Consider the following 20,453-nt stretch of genomic DNA (forward strand, 5'->3'; position numbering starts at 1 on the left):
GCATAGGTGTATGAGTGCATATGATAGTGTTGTAATAATGAGTGACTGTATGTATGAGTGATTGTATGGGTGAATGAGTGAATGTGTGTGTAGACGTAGGAATCAGTGAGTGCGTATGTAGTAACTGGTATTGGTGTGTCATGATGTCATCAGTGATGTCATTTGAGATGTCATCAGTGATGTCATTTGAGATGTCATCAGTGATGTCATCAGTGATGTCACTGACCATGTCATGAATGATGTAATATGTGACATCATCAGCAGTGGATTGCGGGTGCGCGATATATAGTTAGTGCAACTAACTATATATGGAATTTCAATGGTTTTGTGTGAGTACAATAAGGTTTTCTAAATGCTAATTCCTAACTATATATGGTCTATAACCTATGGTTTTTTCAGTGAATTTTCAAGGTTTTGTAAATGCTAATTCCTAACTATATATGGTCTATAACCTATGGTTTTTTCAGTGAATTTCATTGGTTTTTTAACAGCTAATATCTGTAGCTGTAAAATGTATTCTTCTTTAAATCCAAAAATATATTTTATATGTTTATTAATAATTTTTTTTTAAATATTTTTTTTTCTTCGTTCCCGCTTCGCGAATCGGGAAGCTTCCCGTTAGCTGACCTTGATGCCGCGAAATAGACCGCGAGCCGGTAAACGTTTCTTTACCGCAACTGCCGCGTTAGAAAACAACATCGTGACGCCTCCCGTCCGCATGACGTTTCGCGTTGTCGCGTGATACGTCATATGACGTGCTACGTTAGCGAACTGGTACGCTTACCGAGTCGCAAAGCACAGGTTTCTGGAAGCAAACCGGGAGGCCCTGCAAAGCGCTTAACGTAAACACAGCAGGTCATGTGACTTGGTAATAACACTTTTCATTGGTTCATTTCACTTTTGGTTTCCTAATGATGTAAGACTAGGTCATATAATCTAAAATGAACACTTTTCATTGGTTGAGAACTATTGTTTTTCCCAAATGATGAAAATCCCTCCTTCTTTCCTCACTCTGACTTTCATCATTGTGAGAGAAAGACCCTTTGTTACCAGTGAGCAATGGCTTCTTTAGTAGCTTCAGCTGGTGCTTCCCCACCACCTCCACCACATCCAAGGAAGAGTGGACCACCTGCTCAAGTTATAATTCAGCAAGAAGAGGAAGAAGAGGAACAGGACGACGAGCACGAAGAGAGGCACTTTTTGCCTGAGGAGCCCAGGACGTCTCACCGGAAAGAAAACTTCAATTGGCAATTTTTTAAAATTCCCAAAGGTCAGAAAAAAGTAAATGCAAGATACGTAACTTGCCTTATATGTCAAGATAGACTGTCCAGAGGGACCGACAAAAAATACAGTTTCGGAAACTACACAATGCATCGCCATATGACTAGGTGGCATCCTAACAACTACAGTGCTGCACAGTTTCGTAACGACCTAGATAATCTCCCTATTATGGCCAGAAGATCTGTTGTACCGGAAGTAACGGGACCAGAGGGCAGGGAGATGGTGCCAAATATTCAAACGAGATTTCATGAAGTAAAACACGTCTGCGTACATTGCAATGGATTCATTTGCTACGGAGAAAGAAGCATCACTCTGATCAACAGAGCTATTGACTATCATATGCAAGTTTGTACGAAACGCCCCAAATAATAAATACTTTTTTTTTGTTTTGTTGCTCCTGTTGAGCCCTTTACAATGAATCGTTTTCATTGCCCCCTGCAAGAAAAACCCAAAAAAATATAAAACTGTTCAGAAAAATTCAAAAAAAGTAAAAAAATGTTCAGAAAAATAATAAAAAAAATATAAAACAACAAAAACAATAAAAAAAAAAGTTCTTTTCAGAACTACCTCCCCGTTATTAAAAAATTGGTACAATATTTGGAACTGTGCCAACCTCTATTTCTCGTAGTTCGCTTCCCAGTTCGCTCGCCGGTACGCGAACCGGAAGTGAACCAAAAAATTTTTTTTAAAAAAAGAACAGTAAGTATAAGGGAAGGAAACAGACACTTATGTTAAAAGAAAGACAGCTATAGGGGAGTAAACTAGAGATACTATTACCCGTAATCCACTGCTGATGATGTCACATATTACATCATTCATGACATGCTCAGTGACATCATCAGCAGAGGATTGCGGGTTTTTTGGCAACGTGCCTTATCCACGGTTTAATAACGCTGCCTTTTGCTTTATATAAGTTTTCAAATTGTATGAAATATATACCAATAGGTCGTTATGAACCTTTAGGTAGTGCTTTTCTTCATGAGGTCTGGTCGCTTCCATACACATACAGATGTTTCAAAGATGATCAAGAAGTTTATCTGAATGGAGAGGAATGCACTGAGACGCCAGATCATTCACTAATGTGTAGGCACATACCGTTACACGGTTCATGCAACAAACACCGACCAAATATGGCTTGCGTGTTGCAAGGCACGCCAGTTCCTGCTATCATCCCCACGTTCAAGTTGTTGGAAAATGGTAGTTATTTGATGCTCAATAATGAAGATTGTTCTGGGTTAATTAAAAGTATTCCTTTTATCGTAACAGTAAGTGAACGGGTTATTTGCTGCAGAAATGTTCTATTTCCTCCCACACATGAACATAGGGAGTTTTCAATCTGGCCACAAATACCAACCTTGGGAGCAGATTTCAACGGCATGGCAAGAATAAGAGCTCTTTTGTCTCAGAGAGAGGTGGCCTTGAGTTCGGCCCGTGAAACTTTCGTGCTTCACATAGCGAACACCCGTACAGAGGTGCAGACCCTTTTCAATACTGATTCGCCTTTCCATTTCAGCAAGATGGTTCGGACTATCTTTAACGCGTCCTCCACAAAGGCCCTGGCGCACTTTTTTAAAGTTGTTACCAGTGGTCTCGTGACTTCATTTGAGAAAATCTTTGGAGTCATCCCTGCTTTCTTTCATTCTATTTTTTTCAACTGTGCTTCGTGGATTCCCATTTTTACTTGCATTACCAGCGGACGCTCTTGTGCTTTTTTACATTTTTAAATATGGATGTCCCTCCTGTGCAAGCTCCTGCCCTGCAGCTGCTGACACTGTTCCGCAATCGCATGCTAGAATATTATGGCACAATGCCGTTGGCGATATTAAGCACGGCATATGGATTATCTTTTCGATTCTCCTACTTCACCTGTGTCCAGCCTGTATTTCACTGCCTGACCTGTGATTTCGATTGGGCCATTGATTTGTGTCTCTGCGGACCGGTTTCTCCTGACGTCGACTTTAATCAGCTAATGACTCCTATCATTACTCACGAGTTGGTTTGTCCTGGCGAAAGGATTATGGCTGTGGCATTGATGCATGGACTAATTGGTCCCTGGAATTTACTGGCGGCAACACAGTCTTTCTTGGAACAGAGCTTTCTTGAAAACCCACCGAGCTGTCCTCTGATGGTGATAGAGGATCCGGTGCTGGGAGAGCACGTATGTTCTTTTCCGCTTTTAAATTGGATGGCTGAACTCTTTTCGGATGAAGACGGTGACTTCCTATTGGAGGCTGTTGCAGCTTATTTTGCATACACAGTTATGTCATAGACCTTTTTCATGTTTGATATGCTGAGTACTAGCATTTCATTGACAATTCATTGACTTATTTGTCAAGTTTTTATTATTTAGCTTGCCTATTGGCTTAAGACTCGATAAAGTACTTGGCTGTTTTATTTTTCTTTAGCATTAAATTTTCCTAGTTTTTAATGTTTTACCTTGCGGACCATCCACATATAAAGTTGCAATCTGCTCTCCTGAGATGGCACTTCTATTATCTTATTCAGTTCGTTTCCGGATCATGGGGAGGTGTCATCTAGGTCCTGGATATCTTTACACCGTGTTAAGTTAGCATGGGCTCATTACCGGTTTAAACGCCATTTTTCCTTTTTTGCAACTTCTGCACACGACACTTAGTTGTTGCTTTAGCTTTCAACCTAGTAGTTCATCGTGGTTTACATGAGAATAATATGTTATTGCTCTACTATCTGCTTTGCTTGTTAAACTATATCTGTACAGCGAGTGCTGAAGTTTCAAGAACAACACGATACAGAATTGTTATGAGGTCTGATCTCCACGACTTCATACTCATAACATAAGTGCAGCTTCTGCCAATTCTGGGCATGAGGCGGGTTTTATATTGCTTTGCCGAACACACATACACAACAGTTGATGCGGTTCACATGAAGAGAGAGCTGGTGTATGCTGATGTGATTCCTTCAAATCTAAGACACTAAAGTATGGGCACGCCCTAAACCAACACAAAGAGACCTTCTTAGCAAATAATATAATATGTGTATTAGGGAGGGTGAGATATAAGCAGCCGCGGGCCGTGGAGGGAGTTACGGTGGGGCAGGGAGGCAGGGAGGGGGAGGAGCAGGGTGGAGCCCTCTCCACCCTGCCCCTCCCCCTCCCCGCCTCCCTGCCCCACCGTAACTCCCTCCACGGCCCGTGGCTGCTTATAAGTGTTGCTAACTCTTATTCATTTACAGCATGTTAACATACTGTCACCATTCGCTTTTTATGTACTAGTAACTATGCTGGTAATTTTGCTACTGATAATATGTGTACTTGTATTATCTAAGATACTACGCCTGAGAAGACGGCATTAGTAAATAAACATTTCAAATACACATGTGTTCTTCTTAACTCCATGTTCTGGTTTCTAAGAAATATATAACGACCGACTGTTCATGAGTTCCACGTATCCTGAGGTACTATAAGTTCATATTCTGGATTGTCTAAACATTGAGAGTTTGTTATATCCAATGTGACACTGTACCTAGCTTGCTAAGGGGTTTTTGATTACTAAGGTGAGTTTTGGGGCACCCTAATTCGCCGAGGTTCCAATCCTCTGTCCACAGTTCTGTGTGAGAACAGAAACCCTGCGACAGGGGCACCCCCGACCCTTGCTGGAGCTTCATCACACTTGCGATACAACTCCAGCAATGCGCCACCTTTACGGCACAGATACATCACGCATCTGTGCTGTTTTTGCCCCATGATGCGCCGCATTGTAAATGCAGCACACCATAGGTGACGGAACAGCGGCACAGAATGACTAACACATCCCTGGTGATGCGCCAGTCATCATAAATCTATCCCTATGCTTCTTATCTTGTTAGAGATGAACCGCCATATGTATCATCAAAGTTTTTTGCATTTCCTAAATAGCGAACTTTAAGGAATAAATAGCGATTCTTTACCATTCCTAGTTTGCGATGAGCTATTTGCTAATTACAAATTACCCATTCATTTCCTTCATTTCCATAGGGCGGTTGGACTCACTTTTAGCTCGAACGCCTGAATGGATTTCCACGAAACTTGGCAAAATTGTAGGGACTGGTAGCCCGATGTGCCTTTGCTATGTCTCAAGATATATGCTCCAGTGGTTTTTACGAAAATTAACTTTGAAAAATATATATTGGGCTACATTGGCCTATATATATGTTGGAGCCCAAATGTAGCCCAATGTAGCCCAATGAAGCCCAATGAAGCCCAATGTAGCCCAATGTAGCCCAAAGATGGCCGCCAGAGACAAAAAAAACAAATGTAGCCCAAATATCAGCCAGATGTAGCCCAACTATAGCCCAGTGACAGAATGACCAATCAGCTTCGCAAACCTCCGTTACGCGAAGCGGAGCGCTGTTACAGATATATATCTTTTTTTGAACGTTAATTTCTCAAAATCCACTGGAGCACACATATTGAGACCTAGCAAAGGCACATCGGGCTACCAGTCCCTAATATTTTACCAAGTTTCGTGCAAATCCATTCAGCCGTTCGATTATTATTATTATTTTTTTTTTTTGCCCCGCGGGGCCCTTTTAAAACCTCCACATCAAACCTAGGGGGTCAGCGAGGATCTACTATGCCCCCTTATGGTCATTTGCCCCTTCGCTTTGGCCTCCTCTTGTCTCTCGATCCTACCGAGAGACAAGATGGCGGCCGCTACGGACTGTTTGGAATGTTTACAGACGCCGGAGAACCAATCAGCTTCGCTTCACAAAGCTCCGTTGCGCGAAAAGTACGCGTACTGGAGCGCTGCCCGGTCCGCTGTTACAGATATATATCTTTTTTTAAACGTTAATTTCTCAAAATCCACTGTAGCACATATATTGAGACCTACAAAAGGCACATCGGGCTACCAGTCCCTACAATTTTGCCAAGTTTCGTGCAAATCCATTCAGCCGTTCGGGCTAAAAGTGAGGCCAACCGCCCTATGGAAAACTCAATGTTAAAAACACGTTTTGGGACCCCCCTTTTTTCTCGACCCCCCCTGGACGAACCCCCCCCCAATTTTCAGGGGCTGCTCAGAAACAAAATGTGCCATTTTCCTGAAAATTTCAGCCAATTCCGTCCACAAACGCCAAAGTTATTTGACATAGAATTTTCAAAAATCCCATAGAGAAAAAATCCTAACTATATATACCTACTGGCGACCGCCAGTAGGTAATATATATATATATATATATATTACCTACTGGCGGTCGCCAGTAGGTGGTTATAGTTAGGACCTAGTTTCCATAGGAAATCTACAACATTCTATTTGGAATAACTTTGGCGCCGGTTGACGAATTTTCAAAAAATTCTCCAAGAAGATTGGGCGCTACGCTACGCTCCTAACCTGAAAGTTCCGGGGTGATTCGTCAAGCGGGGGCTGAGAAAAAAAGGGGGTCCAAAACATGTTTTCCCCATGCAATTTTCCATAGGGACTTTTAAGTGAGGCTACAGCCCGAACTGCTGAACGGATTTACACCAAATTTGGCAAAAAGGTAGACTTTGGTTCGCAGATCACGCTTTTTATTAAATGGTGTCAATCCGTGCAGTAGTTCCTGAGAAAATCAAAAGTAAAATCATAGATATATCTTTGGAAGAAGTAGGGCACGCGTATCCTCCGAGGATCATACGCGTACCTTTACGAGCAAGAGCTGCATGATAATTGGCTGTCAACTGTCTGTCAACACTCCAAACCAGGAAGTGTTGGCAGCCATCTTGTGTCTCGGTCGAACCGAGGCACAAGAAAACTGAAAAACAAGTGCGTAAAAAACGCAAAGGGGGCAGGGTAGAAACACCCTGACCCCCTAGGCCTGCTCAGGGGGTCCCACAAGGACCCCAAGGCACAAAAAAATATATATTTTTTTTAAAACGCGGAATGCCCGTAGGATACGCGTATCCCGAAAAAACAAAAACAAAGCCTGTCTAATTCGTAATTAGCCCCCGGGGGGGCAAGTCCCGGGGGCAATGTGTTTTATTATAATGGTGGGCCCAGAGGGGCCCCCAATCCCGGAGACCACCACCCCCGGGGCTTTAACATTAGGTATGCGGGGGGCTCACGCCCCCCCCGCAGCCCCGGAGACCGCCACCCCGGGGCTTTAACATTATGTATGCGGGGGGCTCATGGCCCCCCCACAGCCCCGGGGACTGCCACCCCTTGGGCTTGTTTAAAAAAAAAAAACCTTTGTGGGGGGCTCAAGCCCCCCCCACATGCCCCGGGGACCGCCACCTCCCCGGGGCTCTAATATTCAAAACAGGGGGGTCCGTGATGGACCCCCCAGCCCCAGGGACCACCACCCCCTGGGGCTTTCAAATGTTGGGAGGGGGCCGTGCGGCCCCCTCCTGGAGCCTTGTGGTGGACCTGGGGACTGCCACCCCCCAGAGATGGCTCCTGCAGTGTCCCTGGGTGCCTACCCCGGGACACTGTAGTTTGTTCTGGTAGCGCGGGAGCCTAGCGGCTCCCGACCTACCATAGCAAACTGCTTTGGTTTTTGAAAGAGAGAGGAGGAAACCTGCTCTCTCTTTCAAAAACTAAAGACGATTGATTTTCTACATGGGGAGCAGCATGTTAGCTGCACCCCATGTAGAAACGCAATGCAACCTCCGGCAGTGCATTGCTGGCACACGAGTTATAGTTAGCTGAACTAACTATAACGGGGGAATTTCAATGGTTTTGTATGAGTGAAATGTCCAGCTAACTATAACATGTGTGAAACCTATGGTTTTTTCAGTGAATTTCTAAGGTTTTTTAAATGCTAATTCCTAACTATAACGTGGCTGAAACCTAGTTTTTTTTGAGTGAATATATATATATATATATATATATATATATATATATATATATATATCGCAATCTCCGCCTGATGAGACCGCCGCCTCACCACTACCAATTTCTTTGTCAGCAGCTCGAAAAGGACGAAAAGAACAAACCCATTCGTATCGTGAACTCAGTGGTTTATTTTAAATAATAGACCCAGCAAGTCCACTGTGGTTTTAATTTTGATATTATGGGGGCGTTTGCACAGCTGCTCACTGGAGAAATACGGAGCACTACAAAGACCAGCGTGTCACTGGAGTGGCCACGCCCATTTAGGCGGGGTCTGACATTTGAGTGGTGCTTATCAAGTGCTGTGCCGCTGCCTCTTCAGTTTGTTGGCCTTCGAGAAAGTGGAGTGACCACGAAAACGCGTCAGGCTGAACTTTAATTTGCGAGGCATTGCTGCTGTGTTCCCCGCTTCAACCCCTCCATTAAAGCTTATTGTGACAAAGAGCATCCGGTTGTGAGGCTCCTCTATACACAGGCATCGTGTTGGGATTAATAGCGGCTTGCCTGAGCCGCGGTGGAGCCCCGGTGTTGTATTAGCACTCCAGCAACGACGTGTAATGCGCCGCTGCTTATGGGACAGGAGCCGGGCTGTTGGAGGAAGATTGTGTAAGCGGGGACTCGAGCCATGTCTCACGTCCCACTGTGGTTTTAATTTTGACATTATGGGAGCGTTTGCACAGCTGCTCACGAGAAATACGGAGCACTACAAAGACCAGCGTGCCACTGGAGTGGCCACGCCCATTTAGGCGGGGTCTGACATTTGAGTGGTGCTTATCAAGTGCTGTGCCGCTGCCTCTTCAGTTCGTTGGCCTTTGAGAAAGTGGAGTGACCACGAAACGCGTCAGGCTGAACTTTAATTTGTGAGGCATTGCTGCTATGTTCCCCACTTCAACCCGTCCATTAAAGCTTATTGTGGCAAAGAGCATCCGGTTTCTGACAAATCAATATTCATTAAAGATCTTCAATAATCAAACAGTTTTTATCGTGCTTCTATCTAATTTGTTTTGTCCCCTGTGGTGCTTATGGAGAACTATGGGCCAGATGTAGGAGGCCATTTACTGACCGGTAACGGCCGATTTCGGCCGTTACCGACCGGTAAATGGGTATTTGGTATGTAGGGGGCCATTTTTACAGATTCGGTAAATTTACCGAATCGGTAAATTTACCGATTCTGTAAAATACCGAATCGGTATTTTTACCGATTCGGTAACTGCCAGATGTAGGTGGGACTCTTCAGAGTCCCTAAGGCCTTACAGATTCGGTATTTTACCACCCAATCCAATTGGGTGGTAAAATACCGAATCCAGGTGTGCATGCACACCTAGCCATGTGACAGACAGACATGCCCTTAGGGCATGTCTGTGTGCCACATGGCACACATGCCCGTCTTTGGGGTGCTAGAGGGTGTCAAAGTGACACCCCCTGCACCCTTGCTGGAATCGGTATTTACCGAATCGGTAAATACCGATTCGGTATTGCCCATTGATTCTTATGGGCTTCAAGGCCCATAGGAATCAATGGGCATTACCGAATCGGTATTTACAGAATCGGTAAATACCGAATCTTAACAATTTGGTATTTACCGATTCTGAAATACCTACATCCCCCCCTCAATTTTACCACTTCTTAAATACCGAATCGGTAAAATTCGGTATTTAAGAAGTAGTAAATAAGAATTACCTACATCTAGCCCTATATTATTTATGTACTCTATTTGAAGTAGGAAAATAAGGATTGTGTCATGAAAAGCTATAGATAAGAGCAGTTACAAAATACATAAATAGTTTTGTTGCTTTTCAGGATTTCACAGTCTCCCTGTTGACATACGCTTACAGTATTGGATGGCAGGTTAAGTACTCTTCCAGCTTTTAAGATACCTGAGGGCTACAATGAAGCTAAGGGCCCAATTAAATTTTTGGGTAAACAGCGTAATCTTTGTTGGCCAGGTGGAGGACTTAGCAACCACCAGGCTGAAACTACTCCACCTGCCAAATTCAGAAATGACCGTCAAGCCAGCGGTCATGTCTAAAGCATTCGCAGGAACCACCATGATGCAGGTTCCTGTTAACGCTGTTTATAGTTTGGTGCAGAGTTCCATCAACATGATGGAGCTGTTTATCAAACATATTTTTTTTATTTTCTAGAAGAAATTCCCAAAGAGGGATTGTCAATTGGAAATTAAGAAGAATATGCTGCTTTCCCTATGGAGGATGTCGCCTATGGCAAGGGGAGCATTTAGAAGTTTTCACCCCACTTACTGAAAGGGTTTTCCTGGAGGTGATGGGAGTGAAAACAACAGCCCCTCTAAATTAGGTGGGCAAAATAGAGGTCAGCCTCTGATGGCCCTTACTACATCGGGCTGTTGGATGGATATAACCATGGCAGAGAAGAAGTAGTTTCCGCCATGGTTACACCAATGGTTCATCCGCATGTAAATCGGGTACGGTGCCCATTACGTTGGGTGTACGGATAATCTGTCGACGTTGTGATGGAGTATCCTTACCGCTAAAATATAAATCAGGCCAAAATCTTTTGCATAGCTGTTTCAAATTTATCAGAGGGGTACTAACGGTGTCATCCATTCATTCTGCAATAGCCCTTCTAAGTAATTGTAACTCATCAACAGACTCTGTTTTATAACTTTCTGAGACTTTATCAACATATCATCTTACAACTCATGCCGTACTTCCTTTTGATGTCATATCCTGAAGAAATACCTATAACAACGTTCCATAGTGCTTTATTATACCACTCTGTTCATTTCAACACACATGGTGCACGTTAGTTGTGCTAGAGAGATCGGTTAACAAGAATGTGCACCTATTCTTTTAAATTAGTTAAAATTAGAATACCAAACAAAATCAACATAAAATATGATACAACACAACAGTGCAGTCCACTGTGTTACAAAATGTGACGCTTGTACAAATCCACTGCTATCAGTATGAAATATGAAATGCATATTTAATTATTCTTACCCTACTTCTTGCCTTTATTCTTTTGTAAACAAAGTCTGGAAATGGTTTTCTTGAAATAAAGCGCCCTGATCCCTGATTGACGTGGAGATTTCCATCTTCCAAAACTATTTTGCCTTGACTAATAACAACTTCAGGAGCACCGTGACATTCCATTCCTTCAAATATGTTACAATCAACAGCCTGCAAACACAGAAACAATATCTTAGCATGTCAAGCATGAGAGCTTCAACCTGAAAAAATAAAGATACTAGTTTGCAATATGAAAGAACTAGGTTAAGAAAATACAAAGAGATTAAACAAACTGACTAGTTTCTCAAGAAAGAAATGTAAAGTATTACTGAAAAGTGCGCAGGTTTTCATGAGTAAATTTAAAATCCAAAACACTGCAGAAACATTTAAAAAAGGTTGGCAGGAGCAGATAAAGACATTTCAACAAGAATGGATAATGGACTGGAAGTGACAAAACAGATAATGAAGCAGAACTCCATGACACATGATTAGATTAAAATATTTTAGAAATATTTTAAACCATTACACGTGTTCTTCCTTTAGTAGTGTAGCAGCATTTTATAATTCAGAGACTATCAGTTTGTTCTTGAGTTTATTTAGTGGAATTTCCATCCACCAGAGTTCAATATGTAGGTGTTCTGTCACATTGGCTGTGGACATTCTTCTATATTTTGAGTCCTGCAATTTGACAGTGGAGGGTTGAGCACAGAGTTTCTATTTTGGCTATGCTTGGTGAAGTTTGTGGAAATGTCTCCAATGTCAGTGTCTGACTGGAGAATTTCTACAATAACTGTAGTAAGTGGAAAAGTACTGTACACTGTGCTACCCGCATGGATAGTCTGACAACAGACTGGGATACTGTTTCCTATGATATTAGGATAACAGACGTACCTTTTGGTGAGAGTTCATGAGCATTTCTTTTTCACAGATTTAACTCCAATAGAAAAGGCAGTGGACTTGTCACCCGCATCAGTGCTGCTTGTTTACCTTCTCACATGGAGTTGCTATTCCGCCATGGTTGAAGATAAAAGTAACTGATGCAAAACCACTAGGGTGCTCACAATGCCAATGGGGGTGTATCATTTAACAGAAGAATCATTTTCACCCCAGATTACAAACATGCTTTGAGTGCCTGATCAAGCATATTATTGATAAACTCTGATTACCAATACAATCTGCTAAGTCATACTTCATTTATTGACAAATAGTGCTTCACCATGTCTACATCAATAGCTGGCATTTGGGGTTCTTAACTTCTGGAGCAATGACTATTACTGAATTAAAAGTAATCAGAGTACCTGAGATATTTGCAGCACTCCTAGAATATTTGACGGGGATTGGCGATGGGTATTATAATAAGCAGACAGTGATATGGAAAATGCTCACAAAAGTAGTTCTCTTGAACATGGTGTTTTCAAGGAAAGTTTCGGAAACTTAGCGGTTCAGAAAAACATGTCTGACTTTTCTCTACTTCACTTTCAAATCATGGGGCTATATCTCTACATCTATCATTTTATTCTTTCTTGCTTTTGCTTTTCTTTAATCACCTTCTTTTTTAATTTTACTGTAAGATCCTAGGTGATAGAGAACCTTCTAAAATTAATTATATAGCTTTATAGGAAGACCCACGTTTGACTCCCAATCCAAACAGATTGAGGAGAATTGAGTTGTCTGCACAGTTCCATACTATGCAAAAAGTAAAAGTACCAAGCCACTGTTCAGCACTGTAGTTGATCAGGCCATGTGTCATGATGAGTCTTATATAAATGTAAGACATATGCTCTATTACATTTATCAGAATATTCTACACGGTCACAATACTGTATTCAGATAAAACAAATTATGCTTTTTCCCAGAATGTAAACTGTGGCAGAATCCAAACTTTGAATTAAGATCATAAGTATGTTTACCAGATTGTGCATCTTTGCTGAAATAATTTTTACTGTTTTCGGGTTCCATATCACCAGGTCAGCATCAGAGCCTACTGCAATCCTTCCCTTTTTAGGATAAAAATTAAATATCTTGGCTGCGTTGGTGCTTGTTACGGCAACAAATTCATTTTCATCCATCTTTCCTGACATCTGAAAATAGATAAAAGATGTTGACTAAGTCAAAATACGAAATTCATGAAGAAATGTGCACTTTTTAGAGTAAAACATAATGACGATGTTTCAGTGCAGCATGGCAGTTTCACATGGGAGTCTCTAACATATGAAGCAAGTCTTTCAAAAACAGAAGGTACTGCAAATACCTGATGTGCATATATACACTTACGCTCTGTTAGTTAAAGTTATTTGTAATATATGGGGCAATCAAAATATTAATATCATTCATGTGAAAAAAGCAATTAAAGATACCTATATGAGTCTGAAAAATACTTATGGGCCTAATTTATGAGGCCCTACCTGCACTTTTGTGCCGCCATTATGTCACTTTTTTGACGTTCCAGTGGCGCAATGTGCCACTGCCATATTTATTAGACCATGTTACTTGACTTTTTATGGCCTTATAAATATGTGCCCCTTTCATGTAGAAAACTGTGTGAAAGGGGTGTTCCATGGGTGTTGCTGGGGGTGTTCCCAGCAACATCCATGGCTTTTTGACACTGACCCAGATTTACGATCTTTCGTAAGTTTGAGGCAATTGCCAAAAACGTACGCGTCCCCAGGAGAGGCGTAAGAGAGGCACAACAGGGAGAAATATCTTTATTTCTCCTAAATTTTCCGCTTCCTATGTGTGCTGCATTCTGCAGCACACCCAGAAAGAGGAAAAAGCCTCTTGTGATTGTTTTTGTGCAGGAAAATAAACATCCCCGCAATCCAGGCACCCTTGTACTATGGTGCAAATGTGCCCGCAGTGGCGCACAGCAGCCCATTGGGCGCCGACGCTGGGGAAAAGGACAGGAATGCGCTGCATCTAATAGATATGGCAAATTCCTGCCCCTTTCTTTTACCATAGGGCAGCACAGTAGCAGTGCCTGCTGTGCTGTCACAGGGCAAAAAACCCATAAATGAGACCTATTCATCCTAACCCACAACTATTTCACCTTTGGGTATGGTACATACCTAAAAATGATAGGTGGCACAGAGGATGTCCTTGCCACTTGCGACAGCAGTCCATTAACATAGCTGTGCTACATTGAGGACATCTCTTCTTAATTTGGAATGTTGGGGGGCAAAACCTCATTCCATTTTATAGACATTTTATTGAATTTCATCCAAACATCAACCTAAATAATGTCACCTCATAGAAAGACTATATTTGTTGGACATCACCATCTATATGAGGCAGCCGGCTGCATACCAGGGTGTACCACAAATAAATAGTTGATGTAGCTATCTAAAGAGTGCTATCTTTTATATGAAGCACAAAAAACTTACCACTATTAATACGAATATTGATGCTCTTGTCGACAAAAATGAACTATCGTCCTCATTAATAGAATCACCCGTTCTGAACTCATCTACCTTGACATGCGAGTAAGTAGTCAGGCAGGGCCTGCGACCCGGGAACAAGATTACTGATTGATGGGTCACAGGTGGGAGGGTGCAGAGCCTGCAGGCAAACACTCAGGCAGGAAACTCTTGATCGATTCCACAGATAGGCGCAGTGACATTAAAATGGTCAGGAGAGATTGCCCCCATAAAGCACATATAGCCGGTGGGGGTAAGCGCTTCTAAAAACACCAGAAATTTAGATGCCACATGAGTTAGGAAGACATATCCAATCAGGGCCTAGCACCCATAGTGATCACATGCTTCCCATTCCAGACATCTGGACACATCCAGCACTGGCCACATGGGGCCAGATGTATCAAGATAAACTTTTTTTAAAATTTTTTTATTGAACCTTTATTTAATAGCAAGTACGATTACAAGGATGGGCCTACAACCATCACTGCTGGCCGCTAAAAGATCAGACATTGCAAGCATTACGTACAGTGGCAACAAACCAGAACGGGATGTAGTATCAAAACAGCACAGTAGTTATAAGTAAACACAGCAGCTCGGGTCAGGATGAAAAAGGTTCATTTTCAAATAAAGAACTGAAAAATGGTGTCGCACAGTTACTCCCATTCTCGCGAAGGTATAAGAATCAGGATATTAAGTACAATGATAATACGGGGGGAGGGGGGGAGTGCCCATCAGGGGATAAAAGACAAATGGCAGGAGAAATGAAAACACAACCCCCAGATGCAGTAGTGTAGTTCCTATTATCCCAATAGGCTCTGCGCATTGGAATAATACCTTCAATAGTATAGGCCTAGACCAGACGTTAACTAGGTCTTCTATTGTCGATATTAGACTTAAAGTTTTGGGTTTGCCAGCTAGCTCAGAGTTCACTAGAAACTTTCTCGAATAGGCAAGGAGGAGTTGAACCTCCCTGGATAGACAAGAAGGGATTTAGTTTCTGACAACCATAGAACATGACAACTTTGCTCTCCCCTAATCAAGAGTGTATCTCTAGAGTCGTGTGAAAACAAAAGACAACTTATTTTACTCAGTCAGTACGTGCATTCTTAGTTTCATCAGATTGTAGAGAAAAGGAAGAGACGGGCGTGTTCAATAAAAGATGGTATTTATTGATTAGTCTCTTTTCTCATACAAGAGAAATGGATCAATATTATCGCAATACTTATGGTTAAGTAAAGTGCATACAATAAAAGCAGAAGTATAAAATAATACTGTAAAAACATTTATATGGTTTCTAAGCCATAAGGTGGTTTAAAATGGATAAAATAGATACATACACATATACATTGGACTAATCGTACTCAACTGGTGTTTCTAACTACGCCTACCCCAGTGTACCTGACCTAAGCCTAATACGTGGGCGGGAATAGAAAGTAGCAGTTTAAGTTAAGTTTGTTTTGCCAAGTGACTGACTCAAGAATTCTCTGAAAGGGGTTATTCAGTTCTGTACCTGGAATTTAGGATGAATGAGGGATGGTATCTCTCGTCTCTGGTCTCGATATTCCAAGCTGCCTGCGAGGGCTGCTCGGAAGCGCCGGAGCTGGATTTCTCGGCAGGAGAAAGCAGCGTCTCGTTCTCAGCGCGTCAGGAAGGCGGGGCTGCGCCAGCGGGGTCTGCTCTGCTCTGGGCTTCGGCAAGTCTGGCTGCTCCGATCTCGTCACCACCGCGTGTGTTTGCTTAAGGCAATACCGGTAATATTTATACCTGTAAGGTGCCGAGATTGACGTAAGGGTGGACATAGATACGTCAATAAGGATGTCATACGAGCTGGTCGTTAGCACATTCTTTTGCTGAAGTTCTCGGTGAAATCAAAACAATGGCCGCAGGGTTTTTCCCAGGTTGTCATAGGTTTGATTTGTTTTGAGAACTCCGTATGCCTTATCAGGGGCTGGAGGAATATTGCTTGTCTAATTAGATGGCAAGCGTTATGACCTAATCAGATAACACGTTCCTGTGCCGTGGTGTGGCTTAATCAGATAACGGTTTCTGCATCATGGGATGGCTGCTAGTTAACTTGTTAACCAGAACAGGGTCAGGAATAGGGGGATCGCAACAGAACCTATAGGAATACATCACACCCACTCCACGCTAACTATGGCCATATTTACGAATCTAGGCATAGTAAAACATACTGTAGAGTATCGTGTATACCTTACCACCCCAAAATACACATAATGCATTTCGAAATTATCTAATATACGGAAAAAGCAGTCACATGTATTATATGCACTCACGCTGTAGAATAATGCTAAAGTAATCACGCATATGTATACACTATTGCTAAGTTGTATATGAGAATTTACACATGAAATGGCTCTTAATACAGAAAAAAAAGTTCGAGACCATTTCATCACAGAATAAACATAATTATGAACATACCAGCGGGCAGCTAATGTCTATAAAGTTTCTAAAAATAGAAATTTTAGTTCTCTAAGAATAGTTCTTACTTTAAGCAGATGATTAGTGTCCCGAAAAAATCGTAAAAATATTTTGGGGCTGCTGAAAAAATTGCTGTCCGTGAACTGGAGGGGAAATTGTTCATGTAATTTTATCATTAAAGTTGAAGGCCAAATTCAGGGTGTTGGGAACGCCGTGTGCTAGCTTGCTCAAAAGTCTCTATTTCTGCTCAGGTGAGAACATCATATCATTTAGACTGTCGAAAAAGCTGTCAACAGCTTCCTGGGAGAGTTCCACTAACTCGGAAAAAGGTGTAACCATGCATTCGTGCGCATGATTGTCTCCATTGACGTTTTGATTAGTATTGCTGACAGAAGGTCGTACCTGATCGATGCTGCTTTCATCTTGAACTTCACTACCCCTTAATCGTAGTGGTGAAGTTTCCATGAATGCCGTCATCAGGATTGGTAGCCGTTGAGGGCAGCACAAAGCATGAGCCGTTATTGGACTCAACAATGTTTCTGCATCCATTGGCGCATCTGATTGTAGCGTCAGACAGGTGTCCAACACGCATTCTTCTCCGCACAGCAAGCACCTTAATACAGGTAAAACACATCGATGCCACATTGGTTGAAATGAAAGAAACCAAGTCATGTTCAGGTCTCTAAGCCGGGAAAGTCCCAGGATTTTTGATATCCGGTCCCGGTATCCAATGGCTCGGATTGTTTCTTCCCTTGTCGCAGGTGTTTTGTCTGTGACATGGTTTGCCATAACGAAATATAAGGACTAAGAATAGGATTCCTGCAATTAGTCCCAAAATGAGGGGAAGTCCGCCAAAAATCGAATGGACGAAATCTGGAAAAATACCCAGTATGGCTTTGAATGGTGTTAATGCCATTGAAAACACTGTCTTAAATACTTTTGAGACTCCACTGGTATCAGAAATATTTAAGATTTCATTCAGGATTTCTGCGAAATGTATGGGGGAATTAGTTGATAACAATGAGTGAATCTCTGCAGTCGTCCTTGCGACTAGGAGATCATACGTTTCTTTTGATGACGTGAGCCTGGTCGGCGTCTGAAGAAGCACTGTTTTCATTCTGCTTAAAGTATCTATTCGAATAGAAGTAATTTTCAAGTTAGCCAATGCCCTTGCCTCCCTGTCTGGAAAGGAGCTGGGGAACAATAAGCGTCCACAGCACTTGACCTTCGCAGTCGTAGTTACGAGATAAGGAGTCCCGGGCATAAGACTACAACATCTGCGGTCCACAATTAGAATGTAACTCCCATTATAGAGTCTTTGAAAAAATGGTTCTATATCTGTTGCAGGTGTGCCTAGCTGGTGACATGAAAGGTTATTTGAGTTCCCTTCACAGGCTCCATGCAAACTAATTCCATTACACAGAAGTGTACCGCTTAGTGACATCGCACAATTATTGCCACTAAGAAACACTTTCTGTCCTTTATTACTGACACATGCATGTGTATAGGGCAAATTCCATGTTGACTTAATGTACCCTTTTCCCAATTTTTCGTACATGCCAGCCTGTATATATTTTTGGCAGTATTGAAACCTGAAGGTTGATATTGGAATATTAATTATCCCATGTATTATCCATTCACTGACAGGTCGTTCTGACATTGTCACTGGTAATCTATCGAGTTTCTCAATGCTCAGGATTGTATAATCAGCACCCTTCTGTGCCATACTGATTTGTTTATCAGTAAGGTTAAAGATATTGAATAGTGACGTTGTGTTGATTAAACGCCAAGGCACATAGCCTGAACGCAGATTTTGTAACGTCCAGCCAAGCTGTACAATAGAACGCAATTGAGACTGACCGTGTTGTAACAACAGTAAGTCTTGCGATATTATGTCGATTGCTGAAGACACAATGCTGTCCAAAGAAAAAATTCTGGAGGACAGAGTCATTAACCCATTGTCCACTACAGAAAGTGATTTTTCCAAATTAATACGGTCAATTTCCCGTATACTTTCCGCTGTCTCAATTTGAGTAACCTTCCAGGCCTCGTTGTAAGCTGCATATACAGAGGCTGCTATGAAGCGTTTTTGACGCTGTTTGCGCGGTCCCATAATGAAATCACGCAAGTCAGCACCATCAGTAAGTAAAGTTAGGTGTTGCTTAATTTCTGTCAGTGTGGAAGTTTGTAGCCATTGAAGGCATAATTTGCCCACACTGTAGGTGGTATTATCCCTGGGTGTTGTCTTTGGGAATATCTAGGGTCTGGCCTGGTCAATGTGAACCCCTGTGTTTTGTTCAGGAATCTATCTTGACAGTTATTAGTATCTGTGGGCCAGATCAACCATTGTTTCCAATCAGGATGTGTTCTGTTTTGGTTTAATACATAGTTTACGTCTATCTCTTCATCTGTAGAGCTATTGCTGTCCATTGTTGGCTTTGGAATAGACGGTTTATTTAAGTCTTTGATTTTGGCTAAGCCAAGACAGGTGGTTTGTTGAACAGTGTCATTTAAAAATATAATTTGTTCTGGGATCATGCAGGCTCTAAACAATGATTCTATACCTTGTACTTGCCATTCTTTTGTACCCCAAACACTTTTTACTTCAACATTTTTGTCCCAATAATCAAAACCAAAAGTATTCATTTGTTCAAAAAATGAGTCTGAATATATCAATTTCGTGTTTGTTAGCATGGTCTTTGTCCCTGTCTTATTTGACAATTTAAAATAAAATGTTTCAGCATTACTTGTGTTGAACCCTGAAAAGTATGAATATTTGTCATAAAAGGTTCTTGAGCTTCCTTTTGAAGGGGTTGCACAATGTTCCCATTGATTATAATTTAAAACATTTCTAGGTTGTGCCGAATTATGTAAAAAATGGTTACCATAGTGGTTGTAACAGTACATACTATCATAATTAGTCGAACCCTGCAAATAATCATGTTTGGTAAATTTAGCAGACATCACTAGGTCAGACATCATATTGTTTATACTTTCAAAGTCCCAATCATCAGCAAATGAGCTTGGTTTTACAAAGTCACTCAATGAGATCTTGATTTGGTGTGGATATCTCAGGATTTCGACCGGACCATAAATTTCGTAGTCAGTATTGTCCCATGCTACCCCACCCGGTATAGGATTGGCTGTGAAGTTGACTGAAGAAAGTTCTCTTTTCTCGACGTGTGAAGATGTGTGTGGTTTGAGGATCAAGTTGATTTTCTGACTTGCTGTGTCCATTTTAGCATATTTTCCCTCAATGAAGCGTCCCAAAGTTAGTACCATGATGAGCCAAAGTATGAGGATAAATGCACCAAAGCCAATCCAAAATTCAATCCATGGAGAAATCAGATAGGTTTCTTTCAGTTGTTTCAAAAGTTCTTTAGCTTTATCTTTAAAGGTTTTTGTTGATGGCTGTGTTTTTGATTCACTGAGGTCTTCAGAGGAATCATCGAAGTTTATGAAGTAGCCGGATGCAGTTCTGTCAATTGTTCCAATTGCTTCAGGATTACTGT

The 20,453-nt window shown here is 41.8% G+C and overlaps 1 protein-coding gene across 1 annotated transcript in view; it reads right to left on the reverse strand.

Annotated features, from left to right (window-relative positions):
• Positions 1-20,453, reverse strand: part of DPYSL4 (dihydropyrimidinase like 4) — a 255,676-nt gene that overhangs the window by 81,221 nt on the left and 154,002 nt on the right. Inside the window, exons 11-12 of the mRNA XM_078641144.1 lie at positions 13,000-13,170; positions 11,081-11,260 (exon numbers count right to left, since the gene is read on the reverse strand). Of these exons, the coding sequence (XP_078497270.1) occupies positions 11,081-11,260; positions 13,000-13,170 (351 nt within the window). The remainder of the gene's footprint in view (positions 1-11,080; positions 11,261-12,999; positions 13,171-20,453) is intronic.

This window comes from Lissotriton helveticus, chromosome 5_1 (genome assembly GCF_964261635.1).
Source record: "Lissotriton helveticus chromosome 5_1, aLisHel1.1, whole genome shotgun sequence".
NCBI classification, from domain to species: Eukaryota; Metazoa; Chordata; class Amphibia; order Caudata; family Salamandridae; genus Lissotriton; species Lissotriton helveticus.